Here is a 26685-nt window from a genome sequence, read left to right on the forward strand (position 1 = left end):
CTATCATAGCCAAGGAGGAAGCCAATCTGAGAATTTAGCTTTAATTCACGTATTACTCTAAAAGCCTTGTCACAACATGTGTTTTGCATTGCCTTGTGGTGAAACATAATGACAAATAAGAGGTAGAGCCTCCTAGCAGGATGAGGTGTGTGTTGGGGATTTTATTAACTCATATGAATCAATGACTGACTGGTCCATGGGCGCCAGTGTAGATGAGAAGGATCCTACAGAGAATAGAGTCATAGGAGTGTTGTCTTAGGGTAGATTAACATCTTATCCCTCAAAGACATTGAGAGTTAAGCACAACAGCACAACAATGAAACCAGGGGAAAGAAAATAAGATATTGGAGGGAAAACAGGTACAGTTGAATCATGTACTGTATGAAAAGAGTTTGATGACATTTCTGATGTATCATGAAAATGTAATACAGCTTTGCCCTTTCTCCCCACATACAGCACAGTATACCCTCCCAGCACCTAATACAGTGCATTCGGAAAGTGTTCAGACCCCTTCACCTTTTCCACATTCCACAACCTTACTCAAAAATGTATTAAATTGCCCCCCCCCCTCATCAATCTACAAACAATGCCCCATAATGACAAAGCAAAAACTGTTTTTTGACATTTTTCAAATGTATTACAAATAAAAACTGTAATATTACATTTACACAAGAATTCAGACCCTTTACTCAGTACTTTGTTGAAGTACCCCAGTCTAACGTCCTGAGCGCTCTGGTGCAGATTTTCATCAATGATCTCTGTACTTTGCTCTGTTCATCTTTCTCTCAAACCCGACAAGTCTCCCTGTCCCTGCAGCTGAAAAACATCCCAACAGCATGATGCTGCCACCACCATGTTTCACCGTAGGGAAGGTGCCAGGTTTCCTCCAGACGTGACACTTGGTATTCAGACAAAATACTTCAATCTTGGTTTCATCAGACCAGACAATCTTGGTCTGAGAGTCCTGTAGGTGCCTTTTGGCAAAATCCAAGTGGGCTGTCATGTGCCTTTTACTGAGGAGTGGCAACCGTCTGGCCACTCCACCATAAAGGCCGGATTGGTGGAGTGCTGTAGAGATGTTATTCTAGAAGGTTCTCCCATCTCCACAGAGGAACTCTGGAGCATCGGGTTCTTGGTCACCTCCCTGACCAAGGCACTTCTCCCCCGATTGCTCAATTTGGCTGGGCGGCCAGCTCTAGGAAGAGTGTTGGTGGTTCCAAACTTCTTGCATTCAAGAATGGCGGAGGCCACTGTGTTCTTGGGGACCTTCAATGCTGCAGAAATTGTTTGGTACCCTTCCCCAGATCTGTGCCTCGACACAATCCCGTCTCAGAGCTCTATGGACATTTCCTTTGACCTCATGGCTTGGTTTTTATCTCTGACATGCATTGTCAACTGTGGGACCTTGTATAGACAGGTGTGTGCCTTTCCAAATCATGTCCATCCAATCAATTGAATTTACCACAGGTGGTCTCCAATCAAGTTGTAGAAACATCTCAAGGGTGATCAATGGAAACAGGATGCACCTGATCTAAATTTCAAGTCTCATAGCAAAGGGTCTGAATACTTACAGGACCAGTCAAAAGTTTGGACACACCTTCTCATTCAAGGTTTTTTCTTTATTTTTACTATTTTCTACATTGTAAAATAATAGGGAAGACGTAAACTATGAAATAATACATGGAATCATGTAGTCACCAAAAACATGTTAAACAAATCAAAATGTATTTTATATTTGAGATTCTTCAAAGTAGCCACCCATTGCCTTGATGACAACTTTACACACTCTTGGCATTCTCTCAACCAGCTGGAATGCATCAAAAGTACATTTGTGGATGTCTTTCCTTCTTAATGCATTTGAGCCAAGCAGTTGTGTGTGACAAGGTAGGGGTGGTATACGCAAGATAGCTATTATGGCAAGAACAGCTCAAATAAAAAAAGAAAAACAACAGTCCGTCATTACTTTAAGACATGAAGGTCAGTCACCGCGGAAAAAAAACATCAAGCGCTGTGGTGAAATTAGCTCTCTTGAGGAACGACACAGGAAAGGAAGACCCAGAGTTACCTCTGCTGCAGAGGATAGGTTCATTAGAGTTAACAGCACCTCAGATTGCAGCCCAAATAAATGTTTCACAGAGTTCAAATAACATACACTTCTCAACATCAAGTGTTCAGAGGAGACTGCATGAATCAGGCATTCGTGGTCAAATTGCTACAAAGAAACCCCTACTGAAGGATGTCCAAATTTGAGATTTTTGGTTCCAACGTCTGTGTCTATGTGAGATGCAGAGTAGGTGAACGGATGATCTCCGCACGTGTGGTTCCCACTGTGAAGCATGGAGGAGGAGGTGTGATGGTGCGGGGGTGCTTTGCTGGTGACATCCTCTGGGATTTATTTAGAATTCAAGGCACACTTAACCAGTATGGCTACAGGAGCATTTTGCAGCAATACGCCATCCCATCTGGTTTGCGCTTAGTAGAGTTGCAAAGGGTCAGAAACGTTCCAGGAAATTTCTGGAAATTTTCTGTGGAAAGTTAAGCCCTGGAATTTGGGGAATTTTGCTTAAATACATAAAAAAAAGATAGCTTATAACAGTGAATCTTTTTTGTGGGATACACATAAGGAAATTCTAGGTCTTGTGGCATATTTTGGTTAAACTTTCCCCAATTCAATGGAATTGCAACCCTCTGCATGCACAGTGCATTCTTCCATCACATGTACAGCTGATTCTCAAGATCTTGCACACTCATGAGATGCTATTGAGCCCACACTACTACACTATCCGAGCCAAGGAATACATACTTTCAGGTAAGGTAAGTTTTTATCATACTACTGGGTGGAGTGAATATATTTTATGTGACATACATAATTTTTTTGTTAACTAGTAAATCCTAACAATTTCTGCTAGTTAGTTTTTGCTACCATGTGTGTTTTAGCTTGCTTGAGCCTGCGAACTGAGGAGTGTTAATTCACCTGCTTCCATACATGTTTCATTTTAAAACATGTATCTTACAAAGGAGTTGTTTAATCTAACTGCTTATCTATTTATCTGTACATGGAAATATCCCCATTAATTCCCACTGAAAGTTTCCACCTCTGAATATTCCCCAAAATGTGCAACCCTAGCACTTAGTGGGACTATCATTTGTTTTTGAACAGGACAACGACCTAAAACACACCTCCAGGCTGTGTAAGGGCTATTTGACCAAGGAGACGGATAGAGTGCTGCATCAGATGACCTGGTCTCCACAATCACCAATTGAGATGGTTTGGGATGAGTTGGACCGCAGAGTGAAAGAAAAGAAGCCAACAGGTGCTCAGCACCTGGGAACTCCTTCAAGACTGTTGGAAAATCATTCCTCATGAAGCTGGTTGAGAGAATGCCAAGAGTGTGCAAAGCTGTCATCAAGGCAATGGGTGGCTACTTTGAAAAATCTAAAATCTAAAATAAATGTAGTTTTGTTTAACACTTTTTTGGTGACTATATGATTCCATATGTGTTATTCATAGTTTTGAAGTCTTCACTATTATTCTACAATGTAGAAAATAGTAAAAATAAAGAAAAACCATTGAATGAGTAGGTGTGTCCAGACTTTTGACTGGTACTGTATCTAAACAAGGTATTTCTGTTTTTAATTTGTTACATTTATGTTTTACATTTGCAAAAAAATCCAAAAACCTGCTTTCGCTTTGTCATTATGGGGTATTGTGTGTAGATTAATGAGTGTTTAAAAAACTTTTTTTTTTTGAATAAAGCTGTAACGTAACAAAATGTTGAAAAAGTCAAAGGGTCTGAATACTTTCCGAATTCACTGTATGTTGTGGATTAACCCACTTGAATCAATAACATAACTAAACTGTGGAGATGGGGACAAGAGTGGTTAAATACAGTATATTTACAGTATACTGTAGATTTAGGGAAGGGGGAAGAAAACCCCCAAAATGTTAATGGGTAGGTTTTAACCACAATGGATCCCGGCCAGGCTTACATAGGGAGTCGTTTTCCAAAGGCACACTGACCCAGCTACACGTGACCCTAGTGTGTGTTTCAACACAGTGGCTAGGTACCAGCCCTCATATCCTCACCTCAGAGTGATCAGAACATCTAATGAGCAATAGGGGGAAATGGATGTGGATTTAGAGGTACAGTAGGTTTGTAGGGTTGCCAGCCCTCCTGGTTTGGCCTGGGGTCTCCTGGAAACAGCCTTATTCCTTCTGGCGAGCAGTACAGCTGTTAATGCCTAAATGAAATTAATATATTAAGTGTGAGCAAGGTCTTTTATAATCTGTATAACCCAGTCATCTGGTTCTGAGTTGACAAGCCCTAGTATAGAGGTCATTTTTAGTCATTTATCAATAGAGGGTGATGACAAAAAAATTGGGAATTTCTGGTAAAACCGATAAACAAGTGTCCTCTCCCCTCTCTTATCCCTCTATCACTCTCGTTTTCTCTATAAAACAAATAGCAGTCAGCTTAATGGCACACCCAGGAGTTGCCGTGTTCCCTGATTAAAAATACAAACTGAATAAAAATAGCATAAAGTGGGGTGGTAAAAAAACAACAGCAAAAGAAAATCAACTCAGAAACTATTTTATTTTATTTTTTCATTAGTCCACTGTTGCTGTTGTCAGAAGTCAAGTTTATAAGATATTGGGTTTTCAAGAAGCCAAGTGTCAAGCTGCAAAATGCTATCCAATATCTTGAAAACTTGACTGCTTTTGAGACTAAATCAACACTGGACTAATGAAGAGATCGTGGACTTACCAAAAGATAGTTTTGGAGTGGATATTCCCTTTAAGGCTAAATATAGAGGGACAATTCTGACACATGGGCCCATTTCACCAGTCCCATCAAGGAAAAAGCCCTTTTAGGTTTAGGGTTACAATTAAAGTTACAATAAGGGTTAGGTTTAGGGTTAGGGATTTGGGGTTAAGTTAGGGTTAAGGTTAGGGTTAGGTTTAAGGGTTAGGAAAAATAAGATTTTGAACAGGAATCAATTGTTTGCTCCCCACAAGGATAATAAAACTAAGATATGTGTGTGTGTGTGTGTGTGGGGGGGGGGGTCTTACCTGAGGATGTCTGGGTGAGGACCAGTGGGGAAGTGGATAGCGATGTCAGGACGGTGGCAGCCATTACCTCCTTATCGGCACGACCCGAGGATTTCCTGCAATACACACCAGATACCAGGTTACACATTATGGACATAAAACCGATGGAGTCGCTAGAAACCAACAACCAACATGCTTTTCCTGCATAGCAAACTGTATCAAACCAGCACACCTGTAACAGTCATTCTACAATATATATGTAGGCATACTAGCATAGAAAAATGGCCCATAGTTCACTATAATGTCCTCAGAGTTAGATTTCCGCACTGCAGACTGACCAGTAGCTGTGTTCGCCATTGCAGACCACCCATCAACTGAGTATGCCATAGCCAAACCTAGAAACCAGGAAAAAGCCCAACCCTATCCCAATCCCAACTCTGAAATATACCAGCCAGGCTTTCTTTAGACAGAACAACAAACTATTTTATAGCATGGAATGGAAAATTAGAGTACAATAATAAATACTGTGTTCCACTCCCCTGTGAATGCTGAAAATTCCCCTTTAGCACGGAATTCTGACCAGACCGACGTTTGGATAACGTTCAGATAACCAGAACACTCCTTTTGAAGAGAACTGTCACTTTAGTCTAGCAGTGGGTGAAGGTTAAAGACACTGGCGAGTCCCAGCTAATGGCTTGGTCATGACTACAAGATCCGGTTTTGTTTATACATGGTTCATTACTATTGGTTGAGAGGGAAATTCCAAACGTCTGAGATGGGTCACAGGACAAGCTTCTCTAGCTACCTGAGAGAATAAGGATGATATGATCATATGATAGGGGGAAGCTGGCTATGTGTGAGGCATATATTCTGCTACAGCTGTCAGCTGCTTTAAAAAAGGAAGTGAAGTGAAAGAGCAAGAGGATAAGAGAGCAAGAGAGACCAGAGACAGAGAGAGAAAAAGAGAAAGAGAGAGCAAGAGAGAAAGAGAGACCAGAGAGAGAGATAGAGAGAAAGAGACCAGAGAGAGAGAGACCAGAGACCAGAGACAGAGAGAGAGAAAGAGAGAGAGAAAGAGAGACCAGAGACAGAGAGAGAGAGAAAGAGAGAGAGGGAGAAAGAGAGACCAGAGACATAGAGAGAAAGAGAGAGAGAGAGAGAGAGAGAGAGAGAGAGAGAGAGAGAGAGAGAGAGAAAGAGACCAGAGAGAGAGAGAGCAAGAGAGACCAGAGAGAGAGAGAAAGAGAGAGCAAGAGAGAAAGAGAGACCAGAGACAGAGAGAGAGAAAAATAGACCAGAGAGAGAGAGAGAAAGAGAGAGAGAGAGAGAAAGAGAGACCAGAGAGAGAGAGAGAGAGGAAGAGAGACCAGAGAGAGAGAGAGTAAGAGAGACCAAAGACAGAGAGAAAGAGAGAGAGAGAGAGAAAGAGAGAGAGAAAGAGCTCACTCAATTCAATTCAATTCAATTAAAGGGCTTTATTGGCATGGGAAACATGTGTTAACATTGCCAAAGCAAGTGAGGTACACAACATACAAAGTGAATATAAAGTGAAAAACAACAAAAATTAACAGTAAACATTACACATACAGAAGTTTCAAAACAGTAAAGACATTACAAATGTCATATTATATATATACAGTGTTTTAACAATGTACAAATGGTTAAAGGACACAAGATAAAATAAATAAGCATAAATATGGGTTGTATTTACAATGGTGTTTGTTCTTCACTGGTTGCCCTTTTCTCGTGGCAACAGGTCACAAATCTTGCTGCTGTGATGGCACACTGTGGAATTTCACCCAGTAGATATGGGAGTTTTTCAAAATTGGATTTGTTTTCGAATTCTTTGTGGATCTGTGTAATCTGAGGGAGATATGTATCTCTAATATGGTCATACATTGGGTAGGAGGTTAGGAAGTGCAGCTCAGTTTCCACGTCATTTTGTGGGCAGTGAGCACATAGCCTGTCTTCTCTTGAGAGCCATGTCTGCTTCTCTTGAGAGCCATGTCTGCCATGTATGCTCACTGAGTCTGTACATAGTCAAAGCTTTCCTTAATTTTGGGTCAGTCACACTGGTCAGGTATTCTGCTGCTGTGTACTCTCTGTGTAGGGCCAAATAGCATTTTAGTTTGCTCTGTTTTTTTGTTAATTCTTTCCAATGTGTTAAGTAATTATCTTTTTGTTTTCTCATGATTTGGTTGGGTCTAATTGTGCTGTTGTCCTGGGGCTCTGTAGGGCGTGTTTGTGTTTGTGAACAGAGCCCCAGGACCAGCTTGCTTAGGGGACTCTTCTCCAGGTTCATCTCTCTGTAGGTGATGGCTTTGTTATGGAAGGTTTGTGAATCGCTTCCTTTTAGGTGGTTGTAGAATTTAACGGCTCTTTTCTGGATTTTGATAATTAGTGGGTATCGGCCTAATTCTGCTCTGCATGCATTATTTGGTGTTTTACGTTGTACACGGAGGATATTTTTGCAGAATTCTGCGTGCAGTCTCAATTTGGTGTTTGTCCCATTTTGTGAAGTCTTGGTTGGTGAGCGGACCCCAGACCTCACAACCATAAAGGGCAATGGGATCTATGACTGATTCAAGTATTTTTGGCCAAATCCTAATTGGTATGTTGAAATTTATGTTTCTTTTGATGGCATAGAATGCCCTTCTTGCCTGTCTTTCAGATCGTTCACAGCTTTGTGGAAGTTACCTGTGGCGCTGATGTTTAGGCCAAGGTATGTATAGTTTTTTGTGTGCTCTAGGGCAACAGTGTCTAGATGGAATTTGTATTTGTGGTCCTGGTGATTGGACCTTTTTTGGAACACCATTATTTTGGTCTTACTGAGATTTACTGTCAGGGCCCAGGTCTGACAGAATCTGTGCATAAGATCTAGGTGCTGCTGTAGGCCCTCCTTGGTTGGTGACAGAAGCACCAGATCATCAGCAAACAGCAGACATTTGACTTTGGATTCTAGCAGGGGGAGGCCGGGTGCTGCAGACTTTTCTAGTGCCCGCGCCAATTCGTTGCTATATATGTTGAAGAGGGTGGGGCTTAAGCTGCATCCCTGTCTAACCCCACGACCCTGTGTGAAGAAATGTGTGTGTTTTTTGCCAATTTTAACCGCACACTTGTTGTTTGTGTACATGGATTTTAGAATGTCGTATGTTTTACCCCCAACACCACTTTCCATCAATTTGTATAGCAGACCCTCATGCGAGATTGAGTCGAAGGCTTTTTTGAAATCAACAAAGCATGAGAAGACTTTGCCTTTGTTTTGGTTTGTTTGGTTGTCAATTAGGGTGTGCAGGGTGAATACATGGTCTGTTGTACGGTAATTTGGTAAAAAGCCAATTTGACATTTGCTCAGTACATTGTTTTCATTGAGGAAATGTACGAGTCTGCTGTTAATAATAATGCAGAGGATTTTCCCAAGGTTACTGTTGACACATATTCCACGGTAGTTATTGGGGTCAAATTTGTCTCCACTTTTGTGGATTGGGGTGATCAGTCCTTGGTTCCAAATATTGGGGAAGATGGGTTGGAGAGTTTTTATTTTGTCCTGTAACTCATTCAATGTAATTGGAGAATCCAGTGGGTTCTGGTAGTCTTTAATAGTTGATTCTAAGATCTGTATTTGATCATGTATATGTTTTTGCTCTTTATTCTTTGTTATAGAGCCAAAAAGATTGGAGAAGTGGTTTACCCATACATCTCCATTTTGGATAGATAATTCTTTGTGTTGTTGTTTGTTTAGTGTTTTCCAATTTTCCCAGAAGTGGTTAGAGTCTATGGATTCTTCAATTACATTGAGCTGATTTCTGACATGCTGTTCCTTCTTTTTCCGTAGTGTATTTCTGTATTGTTTCAGCGATTCACCATAGTGAAGGCGTAGACTCAGGTTTTCCGGGTCTCTATGTTTTTGGTTGGACAGGTTTCTCAATTTCTTTCTTAGATTTTTGCATTCTTCATCAAACCATTTGTCATTATTGTTAATTTTCTTCGGTTTTCTATTTGATATTTTTAGATTTGATAGGGAAGCTGAGAGGTCAAATATACTGTTAAGATTTTCTACTGCCAAGTTTACACCTTCACTATTACAGTGGAACGTTTTACCCAGGAAATTGTCTAAAAGGGATTGAATTTGTTGTTGCCTAACTGTTTTTTGGTAGGTTTCCAAACTGCATTCCTTCCATCTATAGCATTTCTTAATGTTACTCAGTTCCTTTGGCTTTGATGCCTCATGATTGAGTATTGCTCTGTTTAAGTAGACTGTGATTTTGCTGTGGTCTGATAGGGGTGTCAGTGGGCTGACTGTGAACGCTCTGAGATACTCTGGGTTGAGGTCAGTGATAAAGTAGTCTACAGTACTACTGCCAAGAGATGAGCTATAGGTGTACCTACCATAGGAGTCCCCTCGAAGCCTACCGTTGACTATGTACATACCCAGCGTGCGACAGAGCTGCAGGAGTTGTGACCCGTTTTTGTTGGTTATGTTGTCATAGTTGTGCCTAGGGGGGCATATGTGGGAGTCTCTCTCTCTCTCTTCTCTCTCTCTCTCTCTGACCTCTCTCTTTGATCTCTCTCTCTCTCTGACCTCTCTCTCTGATCTCTCTCTCTCTGCTCTCTCTCTCTGACCTCTCTCTCTCTCTGACCTCTCTATCTCTCTGACCTCTCTCTCTCTCTCTCTCTCTGACCTCTCTCTCTCTTCTCTCTCTCTTCTCTCTCTCTCTCTCTCTCTCTCTCTCTGGTCTCTCTATCTCCCCCCATCTAAAACATAAACAGTTATGTCATACAAAACTCCACACACCTACACCCACTACACTGAAATACAACGAAGCTCACAATAACAACAACAAAACGACAGACGGTCTGGTCTGCAGCTTTAAGAGGTCCGCCTCCAGACTGCTCCCCTACACAACCAGAGTAAACTGGTTTGAGGAGCGCTCTCAGCCAAGCCCTAAGCCCTGGCAAAGCTGCACTACACACACACACTCACAAATGCACACGCACACACCAAAACCTCTGCCCTAAGTAAACACACAGCCAAAATGTCTCCTGCGTTTCTCTTCTAGCTGGGTCAACTTCCAAACATGAGAGAGAAACAGTGCTGGATGGGGTGCAGACAGATCTGAAAGGAATGCATCAACTATGAAGCAATCTGTCTTTATAACACACAGACTAAAACAATAACAGAGAGAAGAGTAGAGGGCAACATAGACTTTACACATCACTGTTTTCACTTGCTCAGACTGACCTCATGGTTAGCCAAGTTTAACATCTCAAAAAACAAGACTGTGTGTGTGTGTGTGTGTGTGTGTGTGTGTGTGTGTGTGTGTGTGTGTGTGTGTGTGTGTGTGTGTGTGTGTGTGTGTGTGTGTGTGTGTGTGTGTGTGTGTGTGTGTGTGTGTGTTTATGCATGGAATGGGTCTAATCTGCTTATCTCTATCCAAGTGTGTCTGTGGATCCTCTGACATTGAGGGAAAACATCAGGAATACATGTGAACACACACACACACACACACACACAGCATACATTTTGCTGCCATTCTCCGACCTCCTCTTTAGTCTGTGTCTGCTGGGAGTACGTGGGCATTTCCATATAAAAGGACCCGTGTGCACCAACATGTGACGTTCATGGGAGCATGTCAAATTGAGTGTCAAATGAAAGATAAGAGCCTATATTTTTTTTAAACGAAGGCATAGACACAGTACCAGTCAGTTTGGATACACCTACTCATTCAAGGGTTTTTCTTTATGTTTTTATTGTCTACACTGTAGAATAGTGAAGACATCAAAACTATGGGTGGCTACTTTGAAGAATCTCAAATCTAAAATACATTCCGATTTGTTTAACACTCTTTTGTTTCTCCTCTGAACAGTTGATGTTGAGATGTGTTTGTTACTTGAACTCTGTAAAGCATTTTTGTGGGCTTCAATCTGACGTCCAGTTAATTGGCGATGTCTGAGGCTGGTAACTCTAATGAACTTATCCTCTGCAGCAGAGGTAACTCTGGGTTTTCCTTTCCTGTGGCAGTCCTCATGAGGACCAGTTTCATTATGATGGTTTTTGCGAAATTCGTGAAAGTTCTTGAAATTTTCCACATTGACTGACCTTCATGTCTTAAAGTAATGATGGACTGTCGTTTCTCTTTGGTTATTTGAGCTGTTCGTGCCATAATATGGACTTGGTCTTTTACTAAATAGGGCTATCTTGTGTATACCACCCCTACCTTGTCACAACACAACTGACTGGCTCAAACGCATTAACGAAATAAATTCCACAAAATATATTTTAACAAGGCACACATGTTAATTGAAATGCATTCTAGCTGACTACCTCATGAAGCTGGTTGAAAGAATGCCAAGAGTGTGTAAAGCTTTCATCAAGACAAAGGGTGGCTACTTTGAAGAATCTCAAATATAAAATATATTTTGATTTGTTTGACACTTTTTTGGTTACTACATGATTCCATGTATTATTTCATAGTGGTGATGTCTTCACTATTATTCTACAATGTAGAAAATAGTACAAATTAAGAAAAACCCTTGAATGAGAAGGTTTGTCCAAACTTTTGACTGGTACTGTACATTTTCAACCATTTTCCATCCTAAAAATGTTGAATAAGTAAAGGCTTTGATTTCTGGTCAGATGGAAAAGGGTCTACCAGGAAATGTCTTAGAGGATATCAGAAATACATCAATGTTGAAGTAAAGACCCCTGACAATTAATAAACACTTATATTTAGTTTGGGAGAAATCATTTGCCTTCTGTAAGTTTAAGAAACATTGCCTTGTGCCTTGTAATTCTGTTACCGAAAACCCACAAATCTACAACATACACTACACGACCAAAAGTATGTGAACACCTGCTCGACAAACATCTAATTCCAAAATCATGGGCTTTAATAAGAAGTTGGTCCCCCCTTTGCTGCTATAACAGCCTTCACTCTTCTGGAAGGTCTTCCACTAGATGTTGGAATATTGCTTCAGGGACTTGCTTCAGTTCAGCCACAAGAGCATTAGTGAGTTGGGGCACTGATGTTGGGCGACTAGGCCTGGCTCGCAGTCGGCTTTCAAATTCACCCCAATGGTGTTTGATGGGGTTGAGGTCAGGGCTCTCTTCATGCCAGTCAAGTTCGTCCACACCGATCTCCACAAATAATTTCTGTATGGACCTAGCTTTGTGCACAGGGGCATTGTCATGCTGAAACAGGAAAGGGCCTTCCCCAAACTTTTGCCACAATGTTGGAAACACAGACTAGTCTAGAGTGTCATTGTATGCTGTAGCATTAAGATTTCCCTTCACTGGAACTAAGGGACCTAGCCCAAACCATGAAAAACAGCCCCAGACCATTATTCCTCATCCACCAAAATGTACATTTGGCACTATGCCTTGGGGCAGGTAGCGTTCTCCTGGCATCCGCCAAACACAGATTTGTCTGTCAGATTGTCAGATGGTGAAGCGTGATTCATCACTCCAGAGAGCGCGTTTCCACTGTTCCAGACTCCAATGGCGACAAACTTTACATCACTCCAGCCGACGCTTGGCATTGCGCATAGTGATCTTAGGCTTGCGTGCGGGTGTTCGGCCATGGAAACCCATTTCATGAAGCTCCAGAAGAACCGTTCTTGTGCTGACATTGCTTCCAGAAGCAGTTTGGAACTCGGTAGTGAGTATTGCAACTGAGGACAGATTATTTTAACACGCTACGTGCTTCAGCACTCGGTAGCCCCATTCTGTGAGCTGTGTGGTCTACCACTTCCTGGCTAAGCAGTTGTTGCTCCTAGATGTTTCCACTTCACTAAAACAGCACTTACAGTTGACCGGGCAGCTCTAGCAGGGCAGTAATTGGATGAACTGACTTGTTGGTATTACTGCAATTGAATTGGCTACAAGGGGAAAACATAGTTGTCATGAACTACAATTGGGTCACCTGCTACTGTCCTTCCTTCCACTGGCATAGGCTACTGTTATGCTAAGTTCATAACTGTTTTTTTCTCTTTCTGTCGGGTGTTCAAAGCAAGACTGTGAAAACAGTCTGGACAATCCGTCCCTCTCACTTTCTCTCTTCTCTCTGTCCAATTAATGTCACCTCTCCCAGCTCTAACTGACACCTACCATGACACCTACCACCTATCCTCTTCCCATTTACTGGAACAAGCATCGTCACCCACTGAGCACCGGCAGACGCTGGACATCCATGGACATTGAAAAGTAGTTGAAATTGAGTCATGTGCTCTATCTACTGTGCTGTGCTCTACTGTGATGTTGTGAAACTTGTGAAACAAAAGGCATCTATGATTGTTTCAGATTTGGTCTGGTCCAGACTAGAGGTCGGCCGATTAATCGGAATGGCCGATTAATTAGGGCCGATTTCAAGTTTTCATAACAATCGGAAATCGGTATTTTTGGGCGCCGATTTGCCAATTTTTTTTTTATTTATTTTTTTTACCTTTATTTAACTAGGCAAGTCATTTTCATTTTCAATGACGGCCTAGGAACGGTGGGTTAACTGCCTCGTTCAGGGGCAGAACGACAGATTTTCAACTTGTCAGCTCAGGGGATCAAATCTTGCAACCTTACAGTTAACTAGTCCAACGCAATAACTACCTGCCTCTCTCTCGTTGCACTCCACAAGGAGACTGCCTGTTACGCAAATGCAGTAAGCCAAGGTAAGTTGCTAGCTAGCATTAAACTTAACTTATAAAAAACAATCAATTATAATCACTAGTTAACTACACATGGTTGATGATATCACCAGATATTATCTAGCGTGTCCTGCATTGCATATATTCTAACTGAGCATACAAGCATACAAGTATCTGACTGAGCGGTGGTAGGCAGAAGCAGGCGCGTAAACATTCATTCAAACAGCACTTTCGTGCATTTTGCCAGCAGCCCTTTGTTTTGTGTCAAGCATTGCGCTGTTTATGACTTCAAGCCTATCAACTCCCGAGATGAGGCTGGTGTAACCGAAGTGAAATGGCTAGCTAGTTAGCACACGCTAATAGCGTTTCAAATGTCACTCGCTCTGAGCCTTGCAGTGGTTGTTTCCCTTGCTCTGCATGGGTAACACTGCTTCGAGGGTGGCTGTTGTCGTTGTGTTCCTGGTTCGAGCCCAGGGAGGATCGAGGAGAGGGACGGAAGCTATACTGTTACACTGGCAATACTAAAGTGCCTATAAGAACATCCAATAGTCAAAGGTTAAATGAAACACAAATGGTACAGAGGGAAATAGTCCTATAATTCCTATAATAACTTAAACCTAAAACTTCTTACCTGGGAATATTGAAGACTCATGTTAAAAGGAAACACCAGCTTTCATATGTTCTCATGTTCTGAGCAAGGAGCTGAAACGTTAGCTTTCTTACATAGCACATATTGCACTTTTACTTTCTTCTCCAACATTTAGTTTTTGCATTATTTAAACCAAATCGAACATGTTTCATTATTTACTTGAGGATAAATTGATTTTATTGATGTATTATATTAAGTTAAGATAAGTGTTCATTCAGTATTGTTGTAATTGTCAGTATTACAAAATTGTTTTTTTTTTTTTTTAATCGGCGGATGAATCGGTATCAGCTTTTTTGGTCCTCCAATAATCGGTATTGGCGTTGAAAAATCATAATCGGTCCACCTCTAGTCCAGACCAACCAAATGTAGTCGTGTTTGGTTGGGGGCGGAGCTCCCAAATATGCAAAATAAGGATATTGCATAGTTTTACCTTTGTGTACCTATACATCACCATGAAGATAATTATATTAATATCCTTAATTATGCATTTCTGTATAGTACAGATGTAATTCCAATCCTGTAATTCAGTTACCAGATGTAAATCCACTTCACCTGCTGTAATATCCAAAAGACATTCTTTCCAACTCAAGGTGTCATGTCATAGCGGACACCCCATTCTTTCCAACTCAAGGTGCCATGTCATAGCGGACACCCCATTCTTTCCAACTCAAGGTGTCATGTCATAGCGGACACCCCATTCTTTCCAACTCAAGGTGTCATGTCATAGCGGACACCCCATTCTTTCCAACTCAAGGTGTCATGTCATAGCGGACACCCCATTCTTTCCAACTCAAGGTGTCATGTCATAGCGGACACCCCATTCTTTCCAACTCAAGGTGCCATGTCATAGCGGACACCCCATTCTTTCTGCAGACATCTATGAATCTTCATTTGGAGCAGATCTTTTTTGGAAAATGTGTCCACATAAAAACCTGAGGGAGATTTTACTGTGATTCTGTTACCAAACTTTGCATCTGCATAGTTCTTCCAGTAAATTAGTTTGGGTTACATTTTCAGTGTAAATTGTTCCAAGTAGTCCTTGTGCATATTGTTGTATGGTTTGTTAAACTTTGAAATAAATGTTTTTTGTTTGACATACAATTGAAAAATCTTTGTTAAAGCGTAAATCCGTTACCGTGGAATTGCCCATGTGTCATACTAGCAGTGGACTGGACCATTCCCTCTGGCCGTGACACACACACGCCCCTCCTGATTTCCTGACATGAAGAGTTTCCGCTCCTCTGCGTTTCCCGACAGGGATCTCTAGTCACAGTGCTGAACCAGAGCTTCATCAGGTGTGTGTGTTTGTGTGTGTATATGCGTGCGTGTTTGTGTGTAACTTACATCTATACCCTTGAGTTTACCTCCCTCTATGGTCAATCTACTGTTGTTCAGCAGATAACTTTATATCCATGTTTACACAAGACAACAGAACATGGCCAACAGCCTAGCAATAAAACCAACCCACACAGATAATAAACACACATATTTATACACACATGGACACACATACAATAACATTCATATACACACATATGAAACTACTGAGAAAGAAAAGGTTGAACATGATTTCAAGGCATCAGTCCATCCTTCCTATACTTAAGCAATAAGGCCCGAGGGGGTGTGGTATATGGCCAATATACTACGGCTAAGGACTGTTCTCAGCACGACGCAACGCGGAGTTACAAACATAATTTGAACAGTAAACGAGATTTGCATCATACCGTGGTATATTTTGTGATATACCATGGCTTTCAGCCAATCAGCATCCAGGACTCACACTACTGGTTTATAATAGCCGAAATGTTCGGTATGTACTTGAGTTTGTGTATATAATCTGTTTCATATGATGAACATCCATGGGATTGAAACACTGTCACTTAGGATGGAGCCATATAAATGTCCAGGTAACTGCCAAAATAAAGGAAACACCAGCACAAAGTGGCGCTGGGCCACCACAAGCCAGAATAGTTTCAATGCACCTTGGCATAGATTCTACAACTGTCTGGAACTCTATTGGAGGGATGCAACACTATACTTCCAAAATAAATTCCATAATTTGGTGTTTTGTTGATGGCGGTGGAAAAACGTATCAGGTGCCGCTCCAGAATCTCCCAAAAGAGTTCAATTGGGTTGAGATCTGGTGACTGAGACGCCCATGGCATATGGTTCATATGGTTTTCATGCTCATCAAACCATTCAGTGACCACTCATTCCCTATGGATGGGGTAATTGTCATCCTATGAGGGCATAGCCATGGTAGACAAAATAATGGCCTGCCCAGCATTTTATACATGACCATAAACATGATGGGATGTTAATTGATTAATTAACTCAGGAACCACAGTGGTGCACCTGCTTTCAATATACTTTGTATCCCTCATTTACTCAAGTGTTTCCATTATTTTGGCAGTTACCTGTAATTGTCAACAAGGCAGACATTCTAAAGGAGTTTCAAATGATTTAAGACATCTACAGGTCTTAGTTTGTCTGACTTTACTCCTTTGTTTTTTTATTCTTCAATTTCTCACATAGTTATAATGATCGTGTTCTTTTTCAAAGTGACCCTGGATGGGGCAACCATGGAATTAGAATACGCATTCAATTCATAGGATCTCAATGGGACCACGCCCCTTTGGCAGCATGACAGTCGATAGGCCAGCTAAAGTAAAGAAGCCAGGTGCAGCCTGTCACACACACACACACACACACACACACACACACACACACACACACACACACACACACACACGAATAGGGCCCCAGAGCACCAAGAGATTGCAGTGTTGCGATATTGGCTGGAAACTGGAGCCAAGCCAATGAAACGCAGTGGAGCAACAGGCCCAGAGAGAGGGAGAGAGGGAGAAAGAGAGAGAGAGAGATGTGTGTGTGTGTGGGTGTCTAAGTTACTAAATCAATACTCTGGTGAACTTCTGGTAAGAGCTCCTTGGTTTCCTGGATGATACACACCCACGCATGTTAAGAAGAGGGAAGAGTATCTCACCAGCCCCAAAAAGAGATAAATCTGCAATGTCTTTGTTTATCTAGCGTGCTAAAGTTAGCCTCAACAGCCGACCCCATGCCCAACACCTTTGTCCACCATCTTTCCACCAGAAGTGTGTGTGTGTGACAGGCTACACCTGGCATCTTTACTTTAGCTGGCCTATCGACTGTCATGCTGCCAAAGGGGCGTGGTCCCACTGAGATCCTAATAAATGAACGTGTGTGTGTGGGTGTGTATCATCCAGGAAACCGAGGAGCTCTTACCAGGAGTTCACCAGAGTGTTGATTTAGTAACTTAGCCTTTCATTCCATGGCCTATCCATGAGGAAGCTAGCTACCACCACGGAGAGAGAGTGGGTTTACACAGTTACATGGACACTGGGTCAGTGATGCTCCATGAATACAATCACACTAAGATAAATACCTTTTAGAAATAGCATCCATCTATCCATCCATCCAGCTGTGTCTGTCTTTTCGTCCGCTCCACCATGTGGATAATTAACATGGTTTATCTTTCAATGTGTTCCGACTCCACTTTACATGAACTCAAATCAAATCAAAATCTGATTTATTGGTCACGTACACATGTTTTGCAGATGTTTATCGCAGGTGCAGCGAAATGTTTATGTTTCAACAGTGCAGCAATTCCAAACAATACAAAACAATACACACAAATAAATCAAAACAAATTTAAAAAAGAGCAATGCCAAGAGTCAGGAATATAAATATATATGTATATAATGGTGTGAACAGACAGTATGGACAGTATATGAATAGGAAAGGTGTGTACAGTGATAAACCAACTACTACACCCCATTCAAATGCACTTCAATTTTACATTTTGTCTTACCCATTCACCCTCTGAATGGCACACATACACAATCCATGTCTCAATTGTCTCAAGGCTTAAAAATCCTTCTTTAACCTGTCTCCTCCCCTTTATCTACACTGATTGAAGTGGATTTAACAAGTGACATCAATAAAAGATCATATCTTTCACCTGGAATTACCTAGTCAGTCTATGTCACTGAAATAGAAGGTGTTCCTAAAGTTTTGTACACTCAGTGTACATTCTGTATGAAGTGGGTAAAACAGTATGTAAATATGTAAATATGATTAAATTCACCACTGTTCAATGACAATGTGTGTGTGTGTGTGTGTGTGTATCCTCACTTGGCAGGGTTGTTGCCTCACAGACTGAGCACAGACTAACATGACATCTGTTGTGTATTTGACCTTGGCTGGGTGAGGAAGGGGGGTGAACAACATCCCCTCTTCCATAGAGAATACACACACATGCATAACAACATTGCAAATGTTGAGACAAACCTTCCCTTGGGCAGAGCATTTTATTTATTAATTTATAAAACACATGTTCCATCTCCAGTCCCCCCCACCCAGCCAAAAAAACACAGATATTTGTCATTCAATTGTGTTTTGATTAACAAGATCTCACGATTTGACCAATTTGACATTTATTCCTGTTTCTCCAAACAACACATTTTTGACACATTGGGTTGCCACGGTCGATCGGTTGAGCCTCCTGGCAAGACACCTGGCGGCTGGTTATATTTAGGCATTAATTCCGAATGGTTAAGTTAAGGGTTAAGGTTTGGGCATCTAGAAAAACTCAAGCCTATTTGAACGTACTACCACTCAAAGCTGCCCCTAGCGGTGAGGTTTGAAGGCATGTCCCGACGTCCTCGGGACATGGATGGACATCCAATTTCGAAGTGATATTTTGAGTGACCTGGCTGGTTTTGATATTGGTCCAGCTCCCTGTAGAGGGACAGGCTGCCATGAAAGGAGGGTTACTCCTCTGAACTGTAGCTATTATCTAGTATCTCTCTCCCCTGTTCCAACAGCCTGCTGTCTCCTCTACCTCCCCTAATAATAGTAACCCCCGGCCTCCCTCCTCTCTATAATATCCCCATCTTGGCCTTCCTCTAACATGTTACGTAATGGCCCCTGCCTCCTCTCTCCCTCCCTCCTCTCTATAATATCCCCATCTTGGCCTTCCTCTACCATGTTACATAATGGCCCCTGCCTCCTCTCTCCCTCCCTCCTCTCTATAATATCCCCATCTTGGCCTTCCTCTACCATGTTACGTAATGGCCCCTGCCTCCTCTCTCCCTCCCTCCTCTCTATAATATCGCCATCTTGGCCTTCCTCTACCATGTTACATAATGGCCCCTGCCTCCTCTCTCCCTCCCTCCTCTCTATAATATCCCCATCTTGGCCTTCCTCTACCATGTTACGTAATGGCCCCTGCCTCCTCTCTCCCTCCCTCCTCTCTATAATATCGCCATCTTGGCCTTCCTCTACCATGTTACGTAATGGCCCCTGCCTCCTCTCTCCCTCCCTCCTCTCTATAATATCCCCATCTTGGCCTTCCTCTACCATGTTACGTAATGGCCCCTGCCTCCTCTCTCCTCCCCTCCCACCTCCTCTCCATCTCCCCTTTTTTTACAGCAGTTTACAGCAATGATATACACTCATTCATGTCTTCCTCTTCTCTCTATTCCTTCCTCTATTTACTTCTCCCACTCCCCTCTCTTCTTCTCTATTGAATAAATATCTCTCTCTCAGACAACTGTTACATGGATAGCCTCAGAGCATCTTGTTAATCCACATCGCAATCTTCCAATCTCTTCTCACATGCTTCTACTGTTATATAAGCACCAATAACATACGCCCCATTGTATGGTACAGAGATAAAACAGTTAGTCTAAGCAGAACTGTGTAAAGTGACGCAGAGCTGTGGTCTTTAATGTGAACCATAGGGATGGGGTGAATGGGATAGCAGACACTGGATAGCAGAAGGGTGCGGGAGGGGGAGAAGAGGAGCAGGGGCCTGTGTGTGGCACGGAGGGAGGGAGAGAGAGAAAGTAGTCAAAATGACTCGCACTAGTTAGACAAACTTGTTGCTACCATAGGTAACCCATAAATACATTATTTGGAAATAATAATAAATAGTGTGGAAATTGAGCAAGTTGAGATGACTAAACTGCTTGAAGTAACCCTGGATTGTAAACTGTCATGGTCAAAACATATTGATACAATAGTAGCTAAGATGGGGAGAAGTCTGTCCATGCTGCTCTACCTTCTGAACAGCACTATCAACAAGGCAGGTCCTACAGGCTCTAGTTTTGTCGCACCTGGACTACTGTTCAGTCGTGTGGTCAGGTGCCACAAAGAGGGATTGCAATTGGCTCAGAACAGGGCAGCACTGCTGGCCCTTGGATGTACACAGAGAGCAAACATTAATAATATGCATGTCAATCTCTCCTGGCTCAAAGTAGAAGAGAGATTGACTTCATCACTACTTGTATATGTGAGCGGTATTGACATGTTGAAAGCACCGAGTTGTCTGTTGAAAAGACTAGCACACAGCTCAGACAACCACGCATACCCCAAAAGACATGCCACCAGAGGTCTCTTCACAGTCCCCAAGTACAGAACAGGCTATGGGAGGTGCACAGCATTACATAGAGCCATGACTACATGGAACTCTATTCCACATCAGGTAACTGATGCAGCAGTGGAATCAGATTAAAAAAACAGATAAAATACACCTTATGGAACAGTGGAGACTGCTAACTAACAAACATAGACACAGACACATGCTTACACACACATGATAACATACACACGTACACACACGAACACATGGATACACACACATAATAACATACACACGTACACACACGAACACATGGATACACACACATGATAACATACACACGTACACACACGAACACATGGATACACACACATGATAACATACACACGTACACACACGAACACATGGATACACACACATGATAACATACACACGTACACACACAAACACATGGATACACACACATGATAACATACACACGTACACACACAAACACATGGATACACACACATGATAACATACACACACGAACACATGGATACACACACATAATAACATACACACACGAACACATGGATACACACACATGATAACATATGCACTCTACACACACGAACACATGGATTTTGCATTGTAGATATGTGGTAGTGGAGTATGGGCCAGAGGGCACACACTTAGTGTGTTGTGAATTATGTAATGAATGTATTGATTGTAGTGTTTTTAAAATTGTATAACTGCTTTAATTTTGCCAGACCCAAAGAAGAGTAGCTGCTGCCTTGGCAGCAGGTAAAGGGGATCCATAATAAATACAAATACCTTCTGGTCGTGCCTGTCTTGGCTGCATCAAGTCATTGTAAAGAAGCTAGCTAGCTAATGTAGAAAGGCTAGCTAATGAAGAAAGGCTAGCTAATGTAGAAAGGCTAGCTAATGTAGAAAGGCTAGCTAATGAAGAAAGGCTAGCTAATGTAGAAAGGCTAGCTAATGTAGAAAGGCTAGCTAATGTAGAAAGGCTAGCTAATGAAGAAAGGCTAGCTAATGAAGAAAGGCTAGCTAATGTAGAAAGGCTAGCTAATGTAGAAAAGCTAGCTAATTGAGGCTATTTTGCAGCGCCCTCCGTTGTCTACAACAACTGCATTAATATTAACCAACAGCATACCTGTTGGTTGATCACTATAGCCTACTCCTTCTCAGTAGGCCAATTTAATTCCCTAATTTGATTTTGCATTGATTAGAAATCTCCCACTTCACTTGCTACACCGACAATAACAACAAGCCACATGCTGTGAAACATGTCTAGGCTACCAGTGTTTTTTTAAGGTGAGGGGATTAATAAAAACGGTCATAAAACTGTTGTTTTATTAAAATGTCAAATGCATCTATCCTGGTAGGCTATGTAGCAGTCTCACATAGATAATTTTATTTCATTTTAGACACAGCCTTTTCGTTGTTAAAATATAACTATATATGTTTTCATTCTCAAAAACGAATACTCTCACAAGTAATGGAATACTAACTCTCCAGTGGGCAATGCATCTCAGTGTTAGAGGCTCACTGCAGACCCTGGTTTGATTCCAGGCTGTATCACAACCGGATGTGATTGGGAGTCCCATAGGGCGGCACACAATTGTCCCAGTGTCATCCTGGTTAGGGTTTGGCCGGGTTAGGCCGTCATTATCAATAAGAATTTGTTCTTAACTGACTTGCCTAGTTAAATAAAACATAAATAAAGTAACATCTATTAGGATATTCCAATAACTATGCCCATGCCTAATGAACCATGAGTGTGATGATAGCTATTCAGTCCACAGACAAAAAAAGTCTCTCTCTCTCTCTCAATCCTAGAATGCTATCTGTAGCCTCAGTGCCCAGCACTAACAGATACCTTGTACCGACAGAAAACTGTAGGTTCTGTTTCTGTGTGTTTGTGACACAAGAGCTTAATTCCCCTGCAGTCTCAACCTCCCCTGACACACGACACACATGCACGCACACAGTCATCTTCCCCGTAACTGACTTAAAGCAGATAGCCTCTGGCATGATGTCCACTCTGTAGATGTTTCACATTCTTTGACCAGTTTCTCTTCCTTGCTAGATACAGTAGCTTCAGAAACTATTCACACCCCTTTACTTTTCCCACATTTGTCATTTTCTGTTAACCATCCGCACAAAATACTCATTAATGTCAAAGTGGGAAAAAAATATATCTTGATTAGATACAGCGCATTCGGAAAGTAATCAACCCCCTGAGTCAATACATGTTAGAATCACATTTTGCAGCGATTACAGCTCTGAGTCTTTCTGGGTAAGTCTGTAAGAGCTAAGTCTGTAAGAGCTTTGGATAGTACAATATTTGTACATTATTCTTTTAAGTCTTCTTCTTTTGATCATTGCTTGACAGCCATTTCATGCTTTGCCATAGATTTTCAAGCTGATTTAAGTCAAAACTGTAACTAGACCACTCAGTAACATGCAATGTTGTCTTGGTAAGCAACTCCAGGGTTTAGTTGAAGTTCGGAAGTTTACATACACTTAAGGTGGAGTCATTAAAACTCGTTTTTCAACAACTCCACAAATTTCATGTTAACAAACTATAGTTTTGGCAAGTCGGTTAGGACATCTACTTCGTGCATGACACAAGTCATTTTTCCAACAATTGTTTACAGACAGATTATTTCACTTATAATTCACTGTATCCCAATTCCAGTGGGTCAGAAGGTTTACATACACTAAGTTGACAGTGACTTTAAACTGCTTGGGCAATTACAGAAAATTATGTCATGGCTTTAGAAGCTTTTGATAGGCTAATTGACATCATTTGAGTCAATTGGAGGTGTACATGTGGATGTATTTCAAGGCCTACCTCAAACTCAGTGACGCTTTGCTGACATCATGGGAAAGTCAAAAGAAATCAGCCAAAACCTAATTATAAATTGTTGACCTCCACAAGTCTCCCATCGCCATCCTTTCGGAAAAGCTGACCACGACTCAATTTTGTTGCTCCCTGCCTATAGACAGAGACTAAAACAGGAAGCTCTCGTGCTCAGGTCAGTTCAACACTGGTCCGACCAATCTGATTCCATGCTTCAAGATTGCTTCGATCACGTGGATTGGGATATGTTCCGCATTGCGTCAAACAACAACATTGACGAATACGATAATTCGGTGAGCGAGTTTATTAGCAAGTGCATCGGCGATGTCGTACCTACAGCAACTATTAAAACATTCCCAAACCAGAAACCGTGGATTGATGGCAGCATTCGCGGGAAACTGAAAGCGCAAACCACTGCTTTTAACCAGGGCAAGGTGACCGGAAACATGACCGAATACAAACAGTGTAGCTATTCCCTCCGCAAGGCAATCAAACAAGCTAAGCGTCAGTACAGAGACAAAGTAGAGTCATAATTCAACGGCTCAGACACAAGAGGTATGTGGCAGGGTCTACAGTCAATCACGGATTACAAAATGAAAGCCAGCCCCATCGCGGACCAGAATGTCTTGCTCCCAAACAGAGTAAACAACTTCTTTGCTCGCTTTGAGGACAATACAGTGCCCCTGACACGGCCCACTACCAAAACCTGTGGACTCTCCTTCACTGCAGCCGATGTGAGTAAAACATTTAAACGTGTTAACCCTCGCAAGGCTGCAGGCTCAGACGGCATCCCCAGCTGTGTCCTCAGAGCATGTGCAGACCAGCTGGCTGGTGTGTTTACGGACATATTCCATCAACCCTTATCCCAGTCTGCTGTTCCCACATGCTTCAAGAGGGACACCATTGTTCCTGTTCCCAAAAAAACTAAGGTAACTGAACTAAACAACTATGGCCCCGTAGCACTCACTTCCATCATCATGAAGTGCTTTGAGAGACTAGTCAAGGACCATAGCACCTCCACCCTACCTGACACCCTAAACCCACTCCAATTTGCTTACCGCCCCAATAGTTCCACAGACGGCGCAATCGCAACCACACTGCACACTGCCCTAACCCATCTGGACAAGAGGAATACCTATGTGAGAATGCCGTTCATCGACTACAGCTAAGCATTTAACACCATAGTACCCTCCAAACCCGTCATCAAGCTCGAGACCCTGGGTCTCGACCCTGCCCTGTGCAACTGGGTACTGGACTTCCTGACGGGCCACCTCCAGGTGGTGAGGGTAGGTAACAACATCTCCACCCCGCTGATCCTTAACACTGGGGCCCCACAAGGGTGCGTTCTGAGCCCTCTCTTGTACTCCCTGTTCACCCAGGACTACGTGGCCATGCACGCCTCCAAGTCAATCATCAACTTTGCAGACACTACAGTGGTAGGCTTGATTACCAACAACGACGAAATGGCCTACAGGGAGGAGGTGAGGGCCCTCGGTGAGGGTGTGGTGTCAAGAAAATAACCTCACACTCAACGTCAACAAAACAAAAGAGATGATCGTGAACAGCAGAGGGAGCTGTTTTGTCCCTAGAATTTCTAAACACACAGCTGGAGGCAGGGCTTTCTCCTATAGAGCTCCATTTTTATGGAACGATCTGCCTACCCATGTCAGAGACGCAAACTCGGTCTCAACCTTTAAATCTTTACTGAAGACTCATCTCTTCAGTGGGTCATATGATTGAGTGTAGTCTGGCCCAGGAGTGGGAAGGTGATCGGAAAGGCTCTGGAACAACGAACCGCCCTTGCTGTCTCTGCCTGGCCGGTTCCCCTCTTTCCACTGGGATTCTCTGCCTCTAACCCTATTACAGGGGCTGAGTCACTGGCTTACCGGGGCTCTCTCATACCGTCCCTGGGAGGGGTGCGTCACATGAGTGGGTTGAGTCACTGATGTGATCATCCTGTCTGGGTTGGGTTGGCATCCCCTACTTGGGTTGTGTCGTGGCGGAGATCTTTGTGGGCTATACTCAGCCTTGTCTCAGGATGGTAAGTTGGTGGTTGAAGATATCCCTCTAGTGGTGAGGGCTGTGCTTTGGCAAAGTGGGTGGGGTTATATCCTTCCTGTTTGGCCTTGTCCGGGGGTGTCATCGGATGGAGGCACAGTGTTTCCTGACCCCTCCTTTCTCAGCCTCCATTATTTATGCTGCAGTAGTTTATGTGTCAGGGGCTAGGGTCAGTTTGTTATATCTGGAGTACTTCTCCTGTCCTATTCGGTGTCCTATGTGAATTTAAGTGTGCTCTCTCTCTAATTCTCTCTTTCTTTCTCTCTCTCGGAGGACCTGAGCCCTTGGACCATGCCTCAGAACTACCTGACATGATGACTCATTGCTGTCCCCAGTCCACCTGGCCGTGCTGCTGCTCCAGTTTCAACTGTTCTGCCTTATTATTATTGGACCATGCTGGTCATTTATGAACATTTGAACATCTTGGCCATGTTCTGCTATAATCTCCACCCGGCACAGCCAGAAGAGGACTGGCCACCCCACATAGCCTGGTTCCTCTCTAGGTTTCTTCCTAGGTTTTGGCTTTCTAGGGAGTTTTTCCTAGCCACCGTGCTTCTACACCTGCATTGCTTGCTGTTTGGGGTTTTAGGCTGGGTTTCTGTACAGCACTTTGAGATATCAGCTGATGTACAAAGGGCTATATAAATACATTTGATTTGATTTTTATTTGATTTGAGGGAGCACCACCCTATCCACATCGACGGGACAGTAGTGGAGAGTGGTAGTAAGTTTTAAGTTCCTCGGCGTACCCATCACAGACAAACTGAAATGGTCCACCCACAAAGAAAGCGTGGTGAAGAAGGCACAGCAGCGCCTCTTCAACCTCAGGAGGCTGAAGAAATTTGGCTTGTCACCAAAAGCACTCAAACTTTTACAGATGCACAATCAAGAGCATCCTGTTGGACTGTATCATCGTCTGGTATGGCAACTGCTTCGCCCACAACCATAAGGCTTTCCAGAGTGGAGTGAGGTCTGCACAACGCATCACCGGGGGCAAACTACCTACCCTCCAGAAC

The 26685-nt window shown here is 42.5% G+C and overlaps 1 protein-coding gene across 2 annotated transcripts in view; it reads right to left on the reverse strand.

Moving 5' to 3' along the window:
- LOC118359591 (zinc finger protein 704-like) overlaps positions 1-26685 on the reverse strand; it is a 128389-nt gene that overhangs the window by 39209 nt on the left and 62495 nt on the right. For both annotated transcript variants that reach the window (XM_052481885.1, XM_052481886.1), the window contains exon 3: positions 5072-5166. In XM_052481885.1, the coding sequence (XP_052337845.1) occupies positions 5072-5166 (95 nt within the window). The remainder of the gene's footprint in view (positions 1-5071; positions 5167-26685) is intronic.

Source organism: Oncorhynchus keta, chromosome 27 (assembly GCF_023373465.1).
Source record: "Oncorhynchus keta strain PuntledgeMale-10-30-2019 chromosome 27, Oket_V2, whole genome shotgun sequence".
NCBI classification, from domain to species: Eukaryota; Metazoa; Chordata; class Actinopteri; order Salmoniformes; family Salmonidae; genus Oncorhynchus; species Oncorhynchus keta.